This window comes from Empidonax traillii, unplaced genomic scaffold (assembly GCF_003031625.1).
Source record: "Empidonax traillii isolate 1590-97213 ecotype Southwest subspecies unplaced genomic scaffold, ASM303162v1 scaffold890:size686501, whole genome shotgun sequence".
Taxonomy (NCBI): Eukaryota; Metazoa; Chordata; class Aves; order Passeriformes; family Tyrannidae; genus Empidonax; species Empidonax traillii.
In genome coordinates this window covers 419,605-438,061 of record NW_020956083.1, presented here as the reverse complement: position 1 = coordinate 438,061, position 18,457 = coordinate 419,605, and the positions used below count along the sequence as shown (strand labels likewise).

The following is an 18,457-nucleotide window of genomic DNA, read 5'->3' as shown; positions in this document are numbered from 1 at the left end:
GAGGAGCGGCCCCAGCTGCTGCTCCCGCGGGGCCTCGGGGCTCGGGCGGGCACGGCGGGGCGGGACGGGGCGGGGCGGGGAGAGCGGGGCTGAGGCGACCGGGGCTGCGGGCACCCGCGGGGGATGTGAGTGCGGGGCCGCAGGGGCCGGGGCCGTGCCGGGCGGCAGCAGTGCGGGGGGCGGGCGGGCTCAGGGGAGAGGTCCAGTGAGGAGCGCGCCAAGCCCTGCTGTTCGGGGATGGCTCCGGCACCGGGGCCTTTCGCGGTGTCCCCGTGTCCCGGTCGGTCCCGGTGGGGCGGGGGCGCGGCGGGACCGGGACCGCACCGGCACCCCGAGCCCCGCCCACCGATATGGCCCCGCCCATAGAACCTCCCACTATCATAGCCCCGCCCCTCCTGGTGCCTTAGCCCCGCCCTCGGCCCCGCCCACTCCCCCGACCCTGCAGCACCGCTGTGTCCGAGCCTGGAGCGCCACCTAGCGGGGAGCCCCGGGGGCGTTTCAGGCGTACGTTCCCGGAGTGTTCCCGGAGTGTTCCCAATGTGTTCCAGGTGCGATCTGGGCGTTTTCCGGGTGAGCTCTAGGCGAGTCGTGCCGAGCAGAGCCGGGCTGAGCCTGTGCACTGACTCCCCTCTTATCCCTCCACCCCTAGGGAAGGAGGAACACGAGGAACAGTCTCCAGCTGTGCTCTGGTTTGGCTCCAGGGAAGGACCAAACCTTCCCCTCGGTGGTCCTGTCACACTGAGGTGAGGTGAGGTGAGAGCCGCTGACATTGCTGATATTGTGTTTTGGTCCGGGCGAAACTAAGGCAAAACAACCATTTTCCAAGAGAATTTGATAGCCCATGCAAAGCCCAACTTTGGTAGCAATTTGCTGCTTTTTCTTCCTCCCGACAGCCCTTTTGCCCTGACAAACCAAGATCACCAACACACCTTGGAGGTCTCTTGGGAAACGCTCCCAAAAACATGCTTCAAATAGAACCAACTGAGAGCACATGAATCACCACATCCTATTGTGAGTTTTTCATCTGTGACCGTACTCAGACTGTGTCAATACAAACTTTCAGGCACAGCATGCTCCCTTGTGATGGTTCCTTTTTTATCTGCACAATAATTGCATTCATGGTTAAATATATGGGTTCTTTTAGTTTTGACTGTCTAATTCTGCACCGGCGGTGTGTTTATTGTCGGGACGGTCGCGGGGGATGCTGCGGGAACACCGCCCCGCGCCGGCGGAGGAGCGCACACGAGACACTGGGAACAGAGAGTGCGGCCGGCACCGCCCCGCACGGCGCGGAACCGAGACCACCGGGCACCGACTGCCCAGAACCGCCCCGCACGGCCTGGAACCGGGACTGCCGGTACCGCCCCGCGTCGCCCCGCCCGGCCCCGCCCCGCTCCTCCCGGGCCCGCCCGCCCCGCCCCGGCCCAGCCCGGCCCGGCTCGGCCACCGCCCGGCCCCGCCCCCGCTGCGCCCGGGCCGTGCCGCCTCGCCATTGGCCGCTGCGCGCGGGGCGGCGCTGCCCATTGGCCCGCGGGGCGCGCGGCCGCGGCGGCGATTGGCGGGGCGCGCCGTGGGCGGGGCCGCCGCGCCCGCCCCGCCGCAGCGCGGCCCGTTGCGGACGCGGCCGGGCCGAGCGCGGGCCCTGCGCGCCCAGCGGCGCGGACATGGCGGGCAGCGGCGCGGCGGCCGCGGCGCCCAGGGACGAGCCCCCCGAGGAGCCCGAGGGCGGCGGGCGGCGCTGGGGAGCGCAGCACGCCGGGGCCCGCGAGCTGGCCGAGCTCTACTCGCCAGGTGAGGCGGCGCGGCCGCGCGGGAGCGCGGGCGGGGCCCTCGGGCCGGGCGCTCGGGGTAGCTCCTCCCGGGGCCCGGCTCCCCCCGAGGCACCGCGGTCCGTCCCGGCGCAGCCCCGGGAGCCCCGAGGGGCGGGGATGGGCCGGGCCCTGCCGGGCGGGTCCCCGGGGCTGCCGCCCCCGGCCCGGCCCGGGCAGCGCGGGGCTCCCGGGGGCGCTGGGACCGGGTCGAGTGTGCGGCCCCGAGCGTTTCGAACCAGAAACGGCCCAGAACGGGGCGGGGGCGGGTGTTCTCTTTAAAAGCTGGCATACGAAAAGCGAGGCTTTCCTTCTGGTAGCGGGTCTGGTCGCTACACAAGGTAGCGACAGAAGCTTTGGCTGCAGAACGAGCATTCAGGGAGCTGCTCTGAGATCTCCAGGCCTGGCCCCTCAGAAAGGGGCGGAGGGATGCTGGAATTCCTGTTCTGGTCTTCCTGGAACGTGGTACTCATCAAACAGGCTTCAATTTGTCGTTTGAGTGCTTATTGTATGACTGTTCGTTCATGCTGTGGAAACAGCTGCAAACTCCTTATAATTAGGCACAGTTTGTGTTTAGCTCACAGTGTGAGCAGTGCTGGGTGTTCCTGCCGTTTCCAGTGAATCCATTTGCAGGAGAGGTATTAGGAAAGGGAAGACACGTTTTCAGCTCTCTGTGGTTTCCAGCAGGTCAGCTGAGCTCAGCTCACACAAGGCAATTCCTGTAGGAAGTGTAGGTTCTTACTCACCCAGAGCCAAGCAATGATAAGGAAACCGAGGCCATTGTTGGTTTGTCTGACTGTTTGGGGCAAGTCTGCACACTTCAGCTGGTTTTGGTCACCTCCTGTTTGCCTTGAGAAGGTGCCATGCGACACCTGGACGCACAGTTCTGGTCCAGCTGGGTCTGGTTCCTGTTTTACACAAAAGCAGTCCCTGACTTTGGCTCATGAGGAAAAGGTTTTCCTCCCCACACAACTCACTGTCCTGATCCTTGGCTGCAGAGGGAGATTCCTGGGCAATCTGTGAAGCAGGACATGTGCAGTGATATTGTGTCAGAAAGCTGTGAGGATGTGTTGGATGCACACGTTTTTTCTGGCCTTACATAAATAATTCGCATAAACAACGTCAGAATATGTATTATGGAGGAAGCACGTGATGTCCAACTTCTGAATTCATTAGAGCAGGGATTATATTTGACTGTGCAGAGTGAGTATGACTGGAATATCTCCCTGATTCCTTTAAGCACACTCTTTGTGGCTTTGTCACCTCATTCCTTCAGGCAGGACACGCTTCTAAATTTGAGTGCCCTTTAAACACAAGTTATTGGTGCTGACTCAGCTCCTTGAGTGATTTGCTTCCCAGTGCAGAGCTGAGGCTGCGTTTTTGGACTCAGGTATCTCCACAGCCATGCTGGGATCCCGGTGTTCAGAGTACAGAGGTGTTTGCACACACTGAGCTCAGGGGACTTGCCAGCGAGGAGCCTCGTTTCCCGCAGTCAGCTAATTGTACCCACTTGGCTGCTCTAATCAGGGTGTGGTTTTCTTATGCAGGAAGCGAGTGTTAATTAACTCTTACTTTCATTACTCCAGGGATCTCTTTATAGAATCGCCCACATTGCCACCTGATGCTGCTGTCAAATATGGCTGTTCTCGTGTCCTAATTTAATTTTACGATTCTCTCCTCTGCTGCTGCAGGGGATGTTAATTTATATACTTGGGGTCCTTCTAGAGCAAAACTGGCCTGTAAAAGTCTTTGTTCACGCTTTCGAATATTGTTCTGTAGGCACATTGGAGGTAATTCTGATCCTCCTTTTATGTTCCTACTTCCCTGTTTGTTGTGTGGTGCGGTTGAGAGGGAGGACTTGATTTAGCATTTAGGAGGAGAAATTTGATCAGGCAGTAGGTCAGGAGGGAGGAGGAGTAGGACAGAAGCTCTTGTCCTGAACACATGCTAGGCCTGAGTGTGCCTGGGAGAGCACGTGCACCTCCCTGGAGTCCTCACTCAGTGTTCCTTGGGTGTGGCTTTGCCTCAGCAGGAGTGGGGAAGGGGCTGCTCTGGGGAGCCCTGGGCAGGAGGTGGCTGTGCTGGCTGCCCCTGAGCATGTCAAGAGCTGATTGCAGCCCGGGGCCCTTCTGGCCACGGTGGCAGCTCAGATCTCCTGCCTGGCCTTGGGCATTAAAGATCTGTTCCTGATTCCTTAATCCACATGGGCCTCACCCTGAGCATCCCCTGCTCTTGGCCTCGGAGCCTCGTGAGGATCCAGCAGTGATGAACAGGCAGCAGCTTTCTGCTGCTAATCTGATATTCAGAGTGTTACTGTACTCTGATCTGCCTGTTCCCTTTCTATATTAATGATTTTTTTATGGAGGTACAAAACAGTGCAGCAAGGTGCAGGAGAGAATTTGTGCCAGTTCTTTCTCTTTGCTTATTCTGTCCTTTGTCATCTCAGAGTGGCTGAGAGTTCCCAGCCTTTGCCTGGGAGCAGGAAGGCAAAAACAAGGCAGCAGTTCAGTGAGGAGCTTCAGGGGGTACATACACTTGCAACATTTGACAAGTCATTCCAGGGCCACCAAAATACAGGATAGTGCTTTTTCCTGTTAGTGCAACAGCTTTATTTAAAATCTCAGAGCTTGTAAATATTACAGATCACGAGGAGATTTAAATATGTCTGAGGCCAGAAATTTGTTCCCAGATTCAGCCATTCCAGCAACACTGAATATTGGATGAAATGCAAATTGAGAAAAGGAGAAACGTTATGCCAGCAATCTCAGGGAGAAGGAAACTAGGACAATGTGAGATGATATCTGGTTTGTCCCTGTTATTTGGGCAAGGGCAGAGGCAAGGGGTTAAGTGGCGGCTCAGGGAAGAAGAATGTGATTTAACAAAATGAGTGAACCTTCCATGGATAAATAAGTTTCTGTTTCAGTTCCCTGTCAGACAAATGGAGCGAGTCATGCAGGCAGTAGAATGGTCTGTCTGTATTATTTCAGACTCCAAAATGTCCTCTCGGATAAAAGTAAAGCGTGCTTTTTTCCTTTTTTTTTTTTTTTTTTTTTTTTTTTTTTTTTTTTTTTTTTTTTTTTTTTTTTTTTTTTTTTTTTTTTTTTTTTTTTTTTCCAACAGGAAAGAGACTACAAGAATGGATTTCTGTCATCTTATGCTTCTCTCTGATCTGTTTCAATTTTTACAATCTCCTCTTCTATTTGCGACTGGAACACACGCCCTCGGTTATCGTTGGGATATGTAAGTAGGAACTGTTCGCTGCCCCAGACAAGGCAAGACTGTTGGGATATGGGAAGCAAGAGTGTGATCCATTGGGTTTGACTTGCTATGGGGAAAGGGAGAGGGACAATTAGTGTGTGTGCAAGGGCAGAGCCTCCGAAACTGAGACCATCCGCAAAGTTTGTTACTGCTTTGTCTTTCGTGTCAGTGGCTTCTCGGTATCTCAGAGGGGAAGTTTTTGGCATAGCTATGTAAGTTTGGTGGGTTTGGGTAGTCATTGCAAGTGTAGGGACTATTGAGAGCAAAAAGAGCTGTCAAGATGGTCAGAGATGGAAACAAAATGCGCTGATCGACAAAAACATTTACAAGAACTTTTCAGAAAGCAAAAGCTTGAGAAATGTTATAAAAGGTGGTTAAGGCATCAAACTGGCTTGATTTCTGGGGACTGCAAAGTGGCCATGAGAATTCTGGAGAGCTGTGCTTTCATGTCAGGATGTGACATTTGGCCTTTATCCTCAATGATGACTTTTTTCCAGCAATATAAGACAAGTTTCAGCTTTCTTGTGATAATAAATGTGACTTTTGATCTCTTATTACTTCGTTTGGTGGGAAGTGAAGGCAGGCAAGCGCAGCAGCTCAGTCTCATCTCTGTGTCTTGGTCTGGGGAGGTGTTTACATTGGCAGGATCTCAGTGGGGCAGAGCTGCAGTGGGAGCTGGTGATTCCCCTTTCCCATGGTGGAGATGAAGAACCAGTGAAGATTCTAGTTTGATGCTGTGCAGCTTTACTGATAGAATCAAGAATTGTGAAAAGGGACTCCGCACCATTCACTACATCAGTCAAAGCCTAACCCTGGGTACGACTGGGATATTCCTTAACACACAGAGCAAAAAGTATCAGCATTTGCATGAGTTTTGTGGCACAGGATGGTGTTGAGAAGCAGTTGCACACAGACTTTGTTGAGAAGAGGCAGAGAGGGCAGCGGAGCAGGCGGGCACTCACCTGAGGCTGACTCAGTCTGTGGGCACTGCCTGGGCACTGCTGGTCCCTGGGTGGGAGGGGATGTGGGAAAAGGAAAAAGGGCTCAGTTTAGAAATCTGAAGAGTCAGCTATGCAATGCATACCTTTCATAGCTCTCTGGTAAACTTCTACTATGAGAAGAGGGAGGGAATAGTATCCAAGCACTTCACCCATACTTGCAAAGAATACTGAATACAGTAGTAACTCTTGTGTTGGGTGTGTATAAACGTCTACATGCTTTTGCATGAATTGCCTGGTTAGCTGAAAGGAGAACACATGGTGTTATTCCTTAGGGCGCTGTGTGAGGTAGTACAGCTGTTCATTCCTGTGCTTTAGAATAAAAATACATTTTCTATAAACTGTGTGAGGTGTATGTTTTAGAAGAGAATGGTGCTTGTTTAGAATCTCTGCTGTATATTGCTAATGAATTAAACAAACAGACAAAACACAGCAGCAGGTTCAAGCAGTGGTATGTGATAGAAGCTGTGAATTTCTCCCAGAGCTGGGAAGTGGCAATTCCTGATGTCTGTGTAAAGGGGACTGGGGGGGAGCAGTGTCCTCTCACTGTGAATCACACCAGCCCTCTTGGCCTCATTCAGTCCTGCCTGCTCTCAGCTGATGAGGTGGAGGTGTTGGGAGGATGGAGAAGAATGTGGCCTGTGAACTGCTCCTTAGTGACAAGGGCAGATGCAGACAAGAGAGTCACCAGTGGTGGTTAACCTGTAGTGCAATCTGTTTGTTGCTGGCTTTCATCTCAGAGTTAATGTTGATAAAAGCTTGAGTTCTCTGATACCCTGGTTACCAGTTTAGCTGATAAAGCAGCCAATTCACTGATAGTATTATTTAAGTAGTAGTGAATGATTAAAGTAGCAGAATCTTGATTCTGTGTAAATAAAATGGTGTGGAAATAACTGATAGTGTGTACAAAAATGAGTGCAATAAAATAATAAGTGCTGCAGGCTATCTTGTTTTGTTGTCTTCAGTACGTTATTTCTTCAGGTGGAGTGTAAATTATATCTGTAATTCTCAGATTTTATTAGTTTGGGGTTTTTATGTTAGGTTTTATTACATTTTGTGAAGCTCATCTCCATGAAAGTCCTGATTCCTAAGTCCTGTGGATGGTATGGTGGGTACAATTGGGAACACTGAGTCACTGGCAGCTGAGGTGTGTTCCAGTCCTCAAGCTTAGTTTGGAATATTGACCTTTGAGATGAGGTCACAAAATAAACATTCTGCTAATAAAGATGTAGCTCTGGATCAAGTTCACACCAGGCCTTTGGAAACGTGAAAGGGATCAGCAATCCAGTGGGATGGATCCGCTCTGCTGCACAGACCTGTCCATTGAATGCATCATTGGCACCCCCTCTGTGCTCTTATGCAAATACTTATCTTTTAAGAAATGGAGTGGTTTGAACATTGTGCATCATTCCACTTTGCCTAAACCCTGTGTCTGTGATTAATTCTTTTCTCGTACTTTTAAAGGAACACTTAATTGTGACATGAGTAATACTGTGAATACCATAATCCAGAGATTCTTGGGACAAAAAAGGTCTGATCCTGCTCTGGCTGGCAGGAAGCAGGTCCTTGTCTGTGTGCTGTGGCAGGCAGGTCTGTGCTGCTGAGCTGAGTCACCCACGGTGTCGCTGAGGGGAGACCTTCGTGGCCTTGGTTAGAATGGCTCCTGCACTGGGGTGTTTCCTGCTGATTAAGGATGATCATGCTGGAAGGGAAGAGGCATGGGAGTCTCTTGTCTTTCAGGCTGGTTTAGCAGAGATGAGACAACTTCCTTCCCTTCCTCACTGTCAAAAAAAATAAAAATAAAATAAAAAATAATAATAATAAAAAAAAAAAGAGTGGGCAGAGGATGGATTTCTTTTGTTGCTTCTGTTAAATCCAGTCATGCCCTATTCTGAACATCCTCAGCTGCTGAGCAGCCATGGAGATGTTCCTCTCTCTGCAAGCTGCCAGTCGTGCAGATTTCAGTTTGGTGTTTTATTGGCACGCACACACATGCACCCAGTTAACTGTGGGCAGCGCTGGCTGGGGGTGGGGTGTGGTGGAGGTTCAACACCCCCATCTTTTCCCACTGCAGCAGGGCACCATCCCAGCAGTGCCACAGAACCAGAGCAGCACTCTAATAGATGTTTAGTAGTACCAGGGACAAGGATGGCAAAGGTATTATTGTTTGATAAGCAGAAAAGCCTCACCAAAACACATGAAATCAGGTTTGAAAGCCCTTATACCTTCAGGTGAGTTTGTGGTGTCCGGCATATTTTTCAATACGTTTGAGTTGAATAGGTAGTTCATATATTAACAGCATTTAGATAAAAAGTTTGGCAAGTTAAAACACGGATCCTGGTTTTCATTTCCTCCCTCTCCTCTTGCCTTTGTATAGGGTTTTAAACCCTCTTTTCCAAGTTGGTTGACTTGCTTCAGACATTTGACTTTCATGTGCAGCCACATTTGCTCATAACAGAGACTGTGCACTGCAGTCTTTAAAAAAAAGAAAGTTAACTTTGTGTGGTAACCTGTTTGTATTTGTAAGAACTGCCCCACATAGGACAGATATCTTTAGGAACATCTTGTGCCATGACAAGGTACAGTTAATTGCTGCTGACTTGAGAGCTGGGCACCTCATTTTTTTTAACTGATTTGAGGTCCACGTTTCATTCCTGCAGATGTTGTGGGTTAGGCAGAGAGATCACACAGGAGGAAATCACTTAGTGAGCTTTCAAAATAGAAACTGGATCTCGTAAAGGCCCAGCAGCTCTTTGTTCCAAGCTCAAGCAGCTCTGCAGGGCTGCACTTCATCAGCTGCATTGCAGAGCCAAAGGATGAGCGTGTAACACACGAGAGCCTTGGCACAAGTTGGAGTGAAACCACTCCAGAGCCATCAGTGCTGAATGGAGTGCTGGGCACGTGGGGCAGGTGCCCACATCCTCTGCCTCACAGTTGTAACAATGTTGCTTCATTTTTGGAGTTACTTTGTGCACTAACATGAAATTTCCACTTGAAATTTTGTTTTAAAAGGTCCTTGAAATTACACTAGAATCCTCAGCAACAGAGAATGATCTTTTGCTTCAATGTTGGTCCAAATAAGCCGGTTCTTTGTCACCCGCTGTCCTACCCCACCTGAAGTACCCAGCAGTTACTTGGTAGCTGTAACTTTGTGTTTCCACACTAAACTGTATCATCCCCTGAAGGGGGAAACTCCACAGGTGGTTAAATAGGCAAAACTTTGATTCTGTGTTGCATTTTGCACAAATGAGTGTGGGTTGCATTAAAATGTTTGTATCCTGTCTCCTGCGGATCCCCTGGGCACTACTGGGGTGTTCTCTTGGGAGCCCCTGTCCGGCCCCGTAAGGAGGAGAGGGAGGAGGCTGTTGGTCATGAAAGTGGAATTATGTGGTAGAATTGCTGGTTTGCACTGGTCAGGCATGTGATGTTGACACCAGTTATCTGTTCTTCATGTCACTTGGATTAAGGGATGGACTTTCCTGGCAGCTGTCAGGCAGGGCAGAGGGAGAGCTGAGCCATTTCCCCCCACGAGGTTCCTGCCCTGGTGCTGGAGGGACTCGGGTGACACGGCCCTTTCTCTGTCTCCACTGCATGCACAGGGAACGTGCTGTCGCTCTCTCTGGCAGCAGCAGGGACAAAGACAGCTCTGTGTGCCTGCCCAGTTGTCAGGGGCTCTCTCCAAGTTACAGGGGACTTTGGCTGAGGATTTAAGAGCTGTAGGTCTTGGTGGTCCTGATCCACTCAAAAAACTGCCTCTTGCACCTCGAACACCCACACATGTTGGGTGTTGCCCTGCTGGAGTGCATGGGCACAGTGCAGACCCTGAACAGAGCAGTGGGATGGTGGGTTGCATCCCATGCCAACCCCAGTTCAGGTGCTGGGGCTCTGAGTGCCAACCTGCAGGCACAGAACTAGCCAGTGCTCCCAGGGACTGAGCTCACCTTGCTTCATTCTGGGAGTGTTTTAAAAGGATGAAACTGGAGGATGAGTTGATTAATCATACTAATGAAAGTATTGGGTTTTTTTCTTTACTGGGAGAAAATTTGCTCTTGATTTTCATTTAGTATCCATTGTTCTCTGTATCTTTAATCACCACCTTCTGGGATGGCATAAATGCTTTTTCTAGTAGTGCATTTACAGGGAAAAGAAGTTCTCACAATGGTACTTTTTCTTAAAGAACCTGAGGCCTTGGTAAAGTTGTCAGGACTTTGCCATTTAAATGTGCCAGGTGCTTTACAAGCCCTCTGTCAGCTGGAGAAATAGCAGGAACAGCTTGCTTCGTGCAAACACACTAAGGTTAAAGACATGAGAATAAAATTTGGCTGTTCCTATTATTAAGTTTATCAGGCAGTGATTCTTAGCCAAGCTGTGCCTTGGTAGATGAGTATTTGCTTTAGGAGCCACTGCTGTTCAGCCCCAGGGGAGACTGTGCCCTAATTCCTTGGGGATCTCCTTTCCCTGGCAGCTGGCTCAGCCCCGAGGCCAGGTCAGGTCTGCTGCAGTCAGGGCTGAGCTGTGAGGTGTGGGGTGTGCTGCTCTCGGGGGGCATTGCTGGGACACAAGGATTACACGGCTCCCAGAGCAGGGATTCACCAGAAGGAGAAGTGCCAGCTCCGTGAGAAACGTGCCAGCCCTGCCAAGGAGCTCCTGTGACACAGCACAGACTTTTCCTGCCTCTGGAGAGCTACAGACAGGACTTGTTTGAAACTGTAGCTATAATGGGATAGAACTACTCTATATAATAATAATAATAATAATAATAATAATAATAATAATAATAATAATAATAATAATAATAATATATGAGCTATCCCAGCCCTTCTTGTATTTCACAGTTCAGCTGCATTCTCTGGTTACTGCACTGTGAGGTCCATTCTCACTGCATTCTTCTCACCTTTATTAGCCAAAATGATGAACTCTTCTTTTTTTTGCATTCAAGCTGCTACACTTTATACTTGTTGGAATGTCCAGATTTTATTTTCTTAGCCTCGTAATTTGCCATGGTATCAAACCTCTGCCTTCTCTGTACTGAAAGCCACTACATGGGGAAGGCAGATGACTAAGGCATTTTATTTTTATAAGCATGTAAATGTTCACAGAGTTCAGAGCATTCTGAGTTGGAAGGGACCCACAAGGATCATCAAGTCCAGCTTTTAAGTGAATGGCCCATACAGGGATCAGACCCACAGCCTTGGCTTTATTAGCACCATTCTCTAACCAACTGAGCTGGTGACAAACAACTGTCATTTTAGCTTACTGATTTTTAGAAAACAAGATCTTTTTCTGTGTGGAGTTAGCCATTCCCCTGACCCTTCAGTGCTGTAACATTCAACACATTCATACAGTCACTGATTAAAAATTACTGTACTTCTCGATGATGTTACACAACAGCATCAAGTTATTAAATAACACCTTATGCTGGATTTTTTCCCCCCTCGAGAAACTCTTAACTGAATTTTTACAGTAAATACAAAACTATACGTGCTCTACTGTAAGAGCTCCATGTTACTATTTGGTAATTATACCTGTGCAAAGCCAGGCTTACTCTCAGCTTGTAAAATTTCAGCAAAGTACATCTTTTTGTTGTAAACATGTGAAATAGCTTTGTCTCTTGAAGCCCTCGCAGTGCAGTGCCTGCTCTCGTGGGGCTCCTCCCGCTGGCCCTGGAGCAGCCAGCCCACAGGAAGCGGTTTGTGCTCCCTGTGAGAGCAGCCCTTGGGTGAGGCTGCAAGTTGTTGTGTCTCAGTTTGACTCTTAAACAAGGAAGAGGTGGAGCGGGGCCTTTTCTGTGGCCCAAACCCCGACAGCTTCCTGGTTTCTGAGCAGGACACGAGCGAGACAAAGCTGTCTTGTGTTAATGGTGTGTTTGGGGCAGTTGCTCTTCCAGCCTTGCTGCCAAGTGGTGACTGTGCTGAGTGCCAGGTCCTGCTCCATCACGTCCCTGACCCAGAGGAGGATCCCATTCCATCATGTCCCTGACCCAGAGGAGGGTCTTGCTCCATCTTGGCCTCTGAGCTTGGGGACAGGACACACCCTAAGTATTATGATTCTAGTCATGTATAATCTTAGTACAGTTCTAGCTCTTCTATTATTACTCACCCTGCACAAGTGCAGAAGGGTGAGCAAGCCCTTCTGCAGCACAGCTAGAATGAGATTGCTGGTAGTTAGGGTTTTTTCCAGTTGCTGAAGTATAATGCATTGCTCCAGGCACCCTCCATTCTTCCCTCTTAGCTTTCTACCAGCTGACATCAAAGCAGCATGTGAAACATCTATTGAACTGTCAGTATTTTACCTCAATTTGTGTTGCTGCTCCTGCAGTCGTTTCAGACTCTAATGGTGCAGCTGCTGGAGGCCATGAGGGCTAATGGGGGCATTAGCTCAGCGAGAATGGTATTTTAGTTGTTGCAAAGAGAAGTGTTGTTTGGATATCTTCCCCTGAACCCAGGCTGCTTGCCCTTTCAGCTGCTGGGAGCAGATCTAAAAGCTATTGTGTCCCACCCGGTCTCACTGGAGCTTGCATGTGTGGTCTGAAACAAGAACAAATGTACACGATTTACTGCTTATAAAATAAGCTGTCTCCAGTACAATAAGGAGATACATAAAGAATGAAGTGTTTCCTGCTGCATTTAAGAGCTTGGGCCAACTGCATAATGGATTCAGCAGTGAGGGTTGATTTATGGTATGAAAAGAAAGCTTTTCCGGGTAGTGGGTACCACACTAATCGTGCATTTATTTCTTCTCCCTGTTTGAAAACGAAAGGTGAGAAGGACTGCAGAGGTGAGGGGTCAGCTAAGCAAAAGGTACCCACGTGGAGTGGTCTATCTGTTCCGTACAAGATAGGCTAAACACAAAATCCTGCTAATACATTTAATGAAGATTATTACTGTCCAAACTGTGTATTGTTAACCTCTTTTTTTTACTTACCTGAGCTTATGTTTATTCAGACTGGGTAGATCTCCTGTGGGTGCAAATATGTTAGTGAGAGGTAGATTAACAACTTGTAAAACAAGTATAAAGTGTGAATAAGTCAGTAACAATGCTGTGTTTCTCTAACTCTCTCTCTCTCCTCATTGAAGTTGCAGGAGTTATTACGGCTGACTTCCTATCAGGATTATTTCACTGGGGAGCGGATACCTGGGGATCTGTGGAGCTACCCATAGTTGGAAAGGTTTGAGATTGTTATTCTTAAGCTTGAAAAAGTTACGAAATACCTCCCTGAAGCACTTCCAGCGTTCCCAGCTGAGTTGGGCAGTTACAGGCTCCGTCTTCAGTCCTGGCAGCGTAACCAGCTGCACACCCCAGAGCCCTCCATGGAACAGCACTGGGCTGTGCTGGGGCAGGGCTGTGTTTACACCTGGCCTGGGTGACACTTGCAAGGTGACACTGCTCCGTGTTATCACCTTGTCTGAGGTTTGCACACAGTTTTGCAATACCGGTGTTTGCAGATCGTCCCGAGGTTCTGTGGGAACCACAGGTGGAGGAACCTGGCTGGGCATTCTAGGTGCTCAAAAAATAATGTCCATAGCTGTGGAGAGTTGCCTCTGCAGCTGAACTCCTAAACACTGGTGAAACATGAGGGTGCTCCAGTAAGAGTCTTTGCAGCTCTCTGTTCTACTGCCCCTGCTGTAGATGTAGTAATATTAGAATGGTGATGACTGAAGATTTAATTAGAGATGTATTATACACCTGCAGCTACAAATGCCACTTGTTTACTCGAAGGTGCACTGGTTTCTATTGTAAGCCATCATCTGTTTTCTTAATTAAATTTCTAAATAGCTACCATTAATTACTTCTCACAGTACAATATTAGAAGGATTGTGATTTTTTTTAAAAAATAGCATGTGGGGTATTCAGAAATACATAAACTACAACAACAGAATTCAGACTGCTGGTTTTGGTTTATTTTTGTTCACCTTCAATAGACTTATTAGTCTCTGAATCCTGGTATCTCTGGACCATAGTTTATATAAAAAAAAACAACTGGAGACTCTGCACTAAGTGACCGTGAGTTCAGGCTGCTCAGGACACCTTTGCACAGGCTGTATGTGATGGATGTGGTAAAGGCAAATCAGTAACTGGTTTGACTGTCACACACAGTAAAGCAATTACTCTGTCTCCTTTGGGATTGTGTGTTCCAATGTGATTTCTGCTCTTAGAGGTGACTTTTGTACAGTCTCTTTGACTTATTACCTTATCCAGTCACTTAACTTGCATTTATTCTGTTAGTGCTGTCATCTGTACCCCATACAAAAATGTTAGACTGACTAATATTTTTCCTTGGTTGATGCTACTTACAGCAAGCAAATTATATATGTGATTTTCACTGGCTTATTTTGTCTGTGAAATTAGGATGCTGAGGCTTTGTCTTTGAGATCTAGAGACTACAGGTTCTAATTGAAAATTAAGAATAGAACTGAAAAGCTGTGAAAACCTGGATTTGGGGTTGGGAGCTGAATTGCTCCTCAAATGTAAATCAAACAATCTGAAGTGTTGTCAGCACAAAAGTTTGATGCTGCTCACATGCTTTGTACTCTTTTAAATTCAGTCATCAGATTAGAATGCATGAGAGGGGGTTTTGGGTTTGTTGGGGGGGTTCTTTGGTAATATTTTCTTTCCAAGACCAGTGTTGAGCCGTGGTGTCATTTCTTTTTCCAGGCTTTCATCCGACCCTTTAGGGAACATCACATTGACCCCACAGCAATTACCAGACATGATTTCATAGAGACCAATGGGGACAACTGCTTCATGACACTGGTCCCACTAGCAAACATGGCATACAAATTTGTTTCTTTCTCCCCAGGTAAGCTGTTACTTCTGACTTCTGTGGATTTAGTGTTGTTGCTATTTAGATGAACATTTGTCTTTGTGAAAGTAGGAGAAATCCATGACTGTGACATGACAAGGAAGAGCTGTTGGTGCTCCTGGCAGGAGGGAGGGAAGCTTTTTTTCTCACAGGTGGGGTGGCAGCAGGTGTCACAGAGAGGTTCTCTAGCTCAACAGAGGATCTGAGGCTGAAGAGTTGTGCAAGGAAGCATTAGAAATCATGCTAAATATTCTATGTATAAGAAAGATCGAGCTGTGAGCATAAATGGAAACCTTTGTTCTAAAACATATAACAACAATGCTTCATCTCTGTGCAGAAGCACTTTATGTGCAAATTAGAAGTCAAGAACTAAAGGATTAAATTAATTTTATAGATGGTCAGCTCAGTTTGACTTCCTGTTTGTGTTGCATTCACAGATGTTGGCACTTCCCAGCCTGTCTTGTGACATTTGGGAATTGCTTATGGCTCACTGGCTCTTGTGACACTTCTGCCAAAGCAGCTTCGTTGAGGCCTCTGTTAGCTCCTGTGGCACCAGCCATTGTCCTAGCAGAAATTTGCCTTTTCATAACTGGTGTTTACAGATGCACATCTTGTTTTGCAGAGGCACTGTACGAGACATGTCCCTGGGAGTGTTACGTCTTCGCGCTCATCATCTTCATCACCATGACGAACCAGATCCACAAGTGGTCCCACACGTACTTTGGGCTCCCACGCTGGGTCATATTCCTGCAGGACTGGCACATTATCCTGCCCAGGAAGCACCACAGGATCCATCATGTGTCTCCACACGAAACCTACTTCTGCATCACCACTGGTACTGCCCCTGGGGTCGTGCTGCAGCCTCCCTGCAGTGCAGTTCACCTGCTGAGATGTAGCTTAGGGACAGCCTATTAAACTGGAAAATGGCATGAAGTTAACTGTGCTCTTACTGCACAGGCTCTTAGTAAAACTGGAGTTGCTTTTGTTGCATAAAAAATGTGGGGGGAAGGTTTGTGATCAGCTAAAGGGAATAGTCCCAGACTCCAGTCCATTGGATCTGAGCACCACTTACTATTCCCTCAGCTTGCAGCCTGAGGGAATAGTCCGTGGTGCTGAGATCCTATGGACTGGAGTCTTGGTAAGCTCATGCCTTAATGGCTTTTGTTCACTAAAGTCTTCAAGCTGCTGTTTCTTCAAGAGAGCATTTCATCTGCAACTGGTCTGGAATGCTCATTTCTAAAGCCAGGCTTCTGGATTTTCAGCATCCACTCATTCTGACTCAGGGTAGAGGAGCAGACAGGTGTTGCTACCTTTGACTTCCTTTTATATCCGTGTTCAATATTATGCCCACAGGACAGGTGGGAATGCCCAGTGACCAGTGTTGCACAATCCTAAATAAGTTATCAGGTTAATCAGGCAGCAGGAAATAAACCACTCTAGTTCTTCATTCTGTCATTGGCTTTGACAAACAGTTCATGTGGGTTTTGAAACCTCTGCCAAGAAACAAATCTAGTTCTCATTAGCAGAATGTCACGTAGAAACACGATACAATTAAGAAGCCTGACTTGACAGATGATGGAAAAAATCTTGCCACTCAAAGAGCTATTTTTCAGTCCTACTAGGTCCTGAAAGTTAAACCTGACCATTATTAGCAGTCTTGGACTAGCTGAACTTTGGATGCTCTGACAAGCTAATCCTCTTTTTCCTTTGTAATCCCTTAGGTTGGCTGAACTATCCATTAGAGAAGATAAGATTTTGGAGGTGTTTGGAGAACATCATCCAAGGACTTACTGGGGAGAAGCCAAGAGCAGATGACATGAAATGGGCTCAGAAAATCAAATAACTTTTGCCAGCCTTCTGCAATCCTTAACTTGTTGCCAATGTTGTTTTTAAAAGAAAAAAAAAAAATAAAGCCATCAGCCAAATTCAAGACCTGCAAAGAAATAACAGACTCTAAAGCACAAACTAAAAAGTGCTAACACAGACTGCAATGAAAAGAACTAATTCTTAAAACAATACTTGAAATGAAGATGATTACTCTCACTGAGCACCTTTTTGTTTAGCCATGTCTGCTTACACATTAGAACGTGCTGTGTCCGTGAGCTGTCGGGCAGCCCGAGGGCAGGACAGTCACTCCAGTGGTACGTGGTGGCGTAGGAAACATGTGTTGTATCAACATTATTTAACACTTCCAAAATAGCTTGTTGCCTAAGTCCTATAGGGAGAGTGGTGACAAGGGTTTGTCACTCTGTGTCCAAGTGCTCTGCATGAGAGCAGTGTCAGGGCAGGGGGAGCCCAGAAAATCATGACTGTTCAATGCACTTTGTGATTGATGAACGTGCAGCTCTGTCTTCACTATCATGTTAAATCCAATTGATGTCGTGTGGAACAGACTTTGAGAATCCTGCTCCTCCAGTGGGCCACGAATCCTCAAGTGTCTTCAGCTTCCCTTAAAATAAAATTGTTCTACTCTCCACGTGGAATTGAGCAAACCATTTCTACATAAGCCTTCAACTTAAGGAGCCTCTGAGGAGGGAGGGCACCCCGTACAACACCTGCTCGTGTGGAGTGCTCACTGCTATTAAGTGTTTCCTACCCTGACAATAAATGTTTAAACTAGTTCTAGCATTGGGCACACCGCAAATAGCTGTATTCAAGAGCTCAAGGTATCAAACTTGTAATGTTAGAAGGGAAATGTCAATGACTGGTGTTTTGTTCTTTTTTTTTTTTTTTTTTTAAGGTGCTTGCTTGTTTCTGTAAATAATATAAAGCCTTAATCTCTTCTGGTGTAATGGAATAATATTTTAATGTGATGTTTGAATGTATATAATATATTTATAACAAAGCAGTTGGATAATACTAATCATGTTTAAGTCTTGTTGCTGTTCTTCATTGCTACATTGTCAGCACTTAGTTCAGGAACTCAATCACTGACTGCAAAACACTGTGCAGTTCCAGCCCCCTGAAACACCTGTCAGTCCTGTTTAGGTTGGAGTGAACATTTGTCAGTGTTGTAGGAGCCTGTTGCACTTCTACACCTTTCAAGAAGTGCAAGTAATTAAGTAATTCTGCTTTGGATGCGAAGGAGTAACTCCAGCTGAGTGCTTAGAAACAACATCTCTGGCTGTGAGCACAAAGCACTGCAGTGGATGGTATTTATACCGTCTTGCCAAAAGTTTATGTTCTTACCTGCTTCTATCTTGAGACTCCCATAATCCTTGTTCTAACAGATTTGTGGTCCTTAGTTGTCTGTCCCTCCTGCCCTCATCCTTTTCTTCTCCTTTCCCTCACCCTCCACCCCAGTTTGAGTTAACTAAACCAGTGCCAAAGCCCAGGACAGAACTGGGTGGGTGCTCAGGGCTCTTGTGTAAAACAGCCTGAAGCACTGGGTCCTGTGAGAGCTCATTTCACTGCAGATTGAAATGCCAAGTGAGCAGCAGTGGCGCAGTGGATGTAACAAATGGATTTGGGACACACAAATTACTAGAATTTGTCCGTCCAAAGTGCTGTTAAAGGCAGTTGCAGCTGCCCAAACCTCTCTTGGCCTCTTGAGCCTTATTGGAAACAAATCTGAGCTACTCATACTGGTG

At 47.6% G+C, this 18,457-nt stretch overlaps 1 protein-coding gene across 1 annotated transcript; it reads left to right on the top strand.

Moving 5' to 3' along the window:
• Positions 1-1,582: 1,582 nt before the first annotated feature.
• LOC114067287 (transmembrane protein 189-like) lies at positions 1,583-17,730 on the top strand. The gene is made up of 6 exons (XM_027902608.1): positions 1,583-1,791; positions 4,929-5,048; positions 13,141-13,232; positions 14,720-14,864; positions 15,490-15,702; positions 16,589-17,730. Exons 1-6 carry the CDS (start codon positions 1,665-1,667, stop codon positions 16,708-16,710), a joined length of 819 nt encoding a protein of 272 aa, XP_027758409.1. The 5' UTR covers positions 1,583-1,664; the 3' UTR covers positions 16,711-17,730.
• The last annotated feature ends 727 nt before the right edge of the window (positions 17,731-18,457 follow it).